General features: G+C 37.0%; 1 protein-coding gene across 1 annotated transcript; it reads left to right on the forward strand.

Moving 5' to 3' along the window:
* Nucleotides 1-1,638: 1,638 nt before the first annotated feature.
* LOC146905235 (uncharacterized) lies at nucleotides 1,639-3,371 on the forward strand. Its single transcript, XM_085728490.1, has 2 exons — nucleotides 1,639-2,052; nucleotides 3,279-3,371. Exons 1-2 carry the CDS (start codon nucleotides 1,639-1,641, stop codon nucleotides 3,369-3,371), a joined length of 507 nt encoding a protein of 168 aa, XP_085584616.1.
* The last annotated feature ends 1,148 nt before the right edge of the window (nucleotides 3,372-4,519 follow it).

The following is a 4,519-nucleotide window of genomic DNA, read 5'->3' on the forward strand; positions in this document are numbered from 1 at the left end:
CAATTTCAAAGATAAAACATATCCAAATAAAATATCAAATACAAAATCATTAAATGTGTAATTAGATCCTCTTCAAAACAAAACAGCATCCTTTGAGAGAGTATTGAATGTAGCTTTTATTAATTTTAATTAGTTGACTTATTATTTCTCACTTTAATTAAGGTAAAATAAGTCAAATTTATCAATTTATTGCTCCTTAACCAGTGTCTCGGGAGCACTGAATAGCATTACCCCTAAATAAATAATTGTGAGAAACTAATTAAGCGGTAAATGCAATTTTAAATGCCAACAAACATTTTAAATGAGAACAAACGTAATTTAAAGTTGTAATTTTTTTATAAATGGGACAAAAAATTCTTCAAAAATTGTCTTATAATTAGAACCGGAAAGAGGAAGGTGTATATCAAAGTAACATACGAAAATGAAATTAATAAACCAAAAGAAGAAAAAGAAAAATTAAATTGATCGGACTGATTCATTAGTCTGCATAACTTACAGTTGTTGGGTTGGGCTGATTTGCCCAAATAACAAGTCTATTACTTTTTCCACCCTATGCCTTTCCTCGCGCGCCCTATTTTTTCCAATTTTACTCCTGATCCGGATTTCGTTTTCCGAACTACATTGTTAGAATTTTGCAGATGTTTCCGGATTTTAAAATCCTGAATAATGTTTTACCAGAACTTTTGCAATTTTAAGTTTTACAGTTCGTAAAATAAAATGCGATTAAAAATAAAAAACAGAAATAAAAAGACACAAGCAAGTCATTTTATTAATATATGAACAATACATTACAATAATTTTCAAGCTTTTTAAGCTTATTACATCCTAAAACTATTTCTAATCTTATCTTATTACATAAGCTATACCAGTGGCTCCAGCCACTGGTGGAGAGGAAAGAGGGTGGGAGGAAAGAAGATGGCGGGGAAGAAGAAACCAATGCTTCCTGATGGTCCATACCAATAGCTTTGGTGTTGGTGGGGAGACAGAGGGGGCACAGGGGCCTCTAGGGAACTAGAGACCATGATGGTCAACATGACACCCAGGCAAACCAACCTCACACACAGACTGACCCTTCCCTATTGACCGATCATATGACCTCTGATGGATTTCCAAATAGGCCTCTTTCTATGAAAGGCCAACGATGGAAACACATCGTTGTAGAAGAGGAGAAGAGGAGAAAGAAGAAGGTGTGTCTTGCATTGAGAAAATGAAGCCTATTTATAGGGGAGGGATGGTTAAAAAATGTGTGGGAGACCATAATTACTGTCAAAAAACATGTAAAAACATGTTTTTCAACTTGACCACCGCCCAAAACGTTTGAAATACGTTTTCTTTGTGGTGCAGACCACCGGCCAAAAGCTTCTGGTGCAATCCGAAATATTTAATCCGGAATACCAATATATTCCGGATTATATATTCCGGAAAGATACGATCATGGCGTGAACCAAAGGAGAACTTGGGACTTTGTATGGTGATGCTTGGTTCAGATTTTAAATTCCGGATTGCTTCAGCATTGGATTCTTGTGTGTCCCACATTGCACCGACAATTTTCGTGGTCCACAACGCCCAGATACCTCTATAAATAGGGGTCCCTGTTTTCATTACAAGTAAACTACAACGCCCAGATACCTCTGCAACATGGAATTCCCTGGATTTGATCCGAACACCAAGCTAGCGGCAGTCTACTACAACGGTGGAACACCACCCTATCTCTTTAGGATTTGCAACGATGTCACCCTCTCCGGGCTGAAGGATGAGCTGGATCAAATCAACCGTCAACTCAACCACAGAGACACGAGGAGGGTGGTCGGTGTTGAATATCGATGTCCATTGTCCGACTCAGCCGGATCTCTTCGCTTCAGCCGGATGAAACTCACAAACGACGGCGACGTGAGAACCATGTTCTTTGTCTTTGGTCAGCACACCACTAGAGGACCGATCGAGTTGGACGCTTCGTTGGTTAGATCTGCTGAACAAATTTTGAAAAGTTTGCACCGGCCCAGGAATTACGAAGAGATCAGGGCTCTGCTGGAGGGACCAGAGGAGGAAGAAGTTAGTTTAGATGATCCGTGATAATGTGTTATGTTTTAATTAATCGCGTGTTTTATGTTGTTTTAATTGCGTGTTAGTTATGTGTTGTTGAATTAAGTTGTTGCATTATGTTTTGAATAATATATATTATTTAAACTTTCATTATGTTTTAATTTACGTCAAAGATGTTCATTTAATCGATAAAATAACCAAAGATATGCTTTTCGGATTACTAAATCCGGAATAACATAGGGCGTAAGTGTATTCCGGAAAACGAAATTCGGAATGACTCAGCATATGATTCTTTTGTATGGACCACATTGCACCAGGAGCTTATGTGGTCCACAACATCCAAGGACCTCTATAAATACATCCTCTCCGGTTTTCACCTTCAATACCATTAAAACACACAAACACACCAAAGCAAACCATGCAAATTTTTGTCATCAAGCTGAGGATCTTTCTCATGCTGTTTTAAATATATACGGATCTCTATATAACGACATGATGAAGATCCTCAGCATGCTGTCAAAAATATATAGATAGTCCTTGATGCCTCCTTGATAGATAGATAACTCAAAAATATCAAGAGGTTTCTATGAGTTAGATCTTGCTGCCTGCCAGATGAATATGTCATTTAGCAAGGCAGTAGGATCTAACTTAAAGAAATCCTCTTGAAAACACCTTGCCTTTCTTCATTGTGTTGCATATCTAACTCCAAAGAAGAGGTTCTTATGAACTCGATCATGTCGGCCTGCCGATCGTAACATGTCAGTTGGCAGGCCGGCAAGATCGAGTTCAAAAGCTCCTCTTCGAACACCTTCCTAAAAGATTCATCATTTATGTTATTATGGTTTTTTTTAACTTTTTATTTGTCTTATGTTGCTTCTTTTTATGTTATGTACCGTTGTTCTATATTTTCCAAGCCATTCGCCAAGAAATGCTCGAAATAAAAGGGTCTGGTGCGGTTCGGACTTTATAATCCGGAATAACTTCATTAATTTCGGATTTTAAAATCCGGAAACCCTCAGTAACATTTTGGCCGGTGACATTTCACCAAAGGTTAGGCCGGTTAGTGGAGTTTGAATGCATTTTTTTACGGTTTTGAATGTGGAACACATTTTATTTGACTGTAATTAAGACCTATGACTTATATAAGGCTATAAAAAGGCTTGGATCTTCAACATTTTCCTTCATTCTTCTTCACCTCCTTTCTTACATTTTCTTCAATTTTTTAAGTTTTTTAGGTAGCTTTTAGGAATGTTTGTGGTGTCATGTTCATTGTTGACCGCTCATACGACCCCTGCAATTGCAGTGCAGCTTATGCGGAGGCCGTATAACGGTCAACAGAGACCCTTGACATCAAAGAAAGACACAAAATATTCATAGCGTATTTGTTTGGAATATATTTTCTGGAAACACTAACAATCTGGTCCGGAGTACGTAATCCGGACCAAGGGTATTTTTGGAATTTTTGCAGGGCGCGAGAGAAGGGAGCAGGGTGGGAAAAGTAATAGTCCAATAACAAAGAGAAGGAAGTTGTTCATCTCACTTCTCAAATTGCTTTTACTTCAACTATCGTTGGTCCAACGATAGTTAACTGCCATTCCGCTTTTCACCGACAATTGACTGACGTTGGATACTATTAACATCGATTAAACCGACTTAAAAAGTGATTAAACCGCACTAAAATTTGTCCAACGACACTTAACTACCGCTGAAATGTTGAACGACAGTTAACTGCGGATGTGATATGTTTTTGAGTAATTTTAAAAATAAGATGAGCAATTTCTCAAACATAATGGTTTGATCCGACTGTTTATTTAGTTGGACCCATCGGATCAAATAGATCCAACCCATTTTACACCTCTTTTTTCATAGTTGAATGAATGATATGAGATTTGGAATAAAAGACACAACTTTGACGGTAGCTTTAAAGACTAAAAATTGAACAAAATAACATCTCACTTGAGTTACCCTCTTATCAAAATGTAAGATTTAACATGTGACAATGTATAATACATGAACTCATCATCACTCATGGTGGAACCACCTAGAGGCCAACACATTTATGAAGTCAAAACTTCAACCACACACAACTTCAATTCAATATCTAAGGTAAAGGATTGCATCTACAAGCATCAACAGACAGAGATGTCCATGATTCTTGTGAAGATTAAAGTAGGTTGCCACTTAACATGGGTCCTTCTCATGCCATTATTAAAGCCAGAGGTGGGCACAAGGGAAAAAGAAATTTGATCTCTTTTTCTTTCTTTTTTTCTTCACTTTTTATGAACCATATATTAGAAACTTTATAAAGAGAAAATAAAAGGTTGGTCATTGTTGCAATTGCACCTCTCAATGGATCATATCCTGACACTTTCATTGTGCAACAGTGCACACTTTACCATATTTAATTAACCACTATATAGTACTATATACTATGATAATTCCCATAATTCATAGTTACATTTATATTCCAATATTT

The sequence above is a fragment of the Medicago sativa genome, chromosome 7 (assembly GCF_051527215.1).
Source record: "Medicago sativa cultivar Bolivia chromosome 7, Bolivia_mono, whole genome shotgun sequence".
Classification (NCBI taxonomy): domain Eukaryota; kingdom Viridiplantae; phylum Streptophyta; class Magnoliopsida; order Fabales; family Fabaceae; genus Medicago; species Medicago sativa.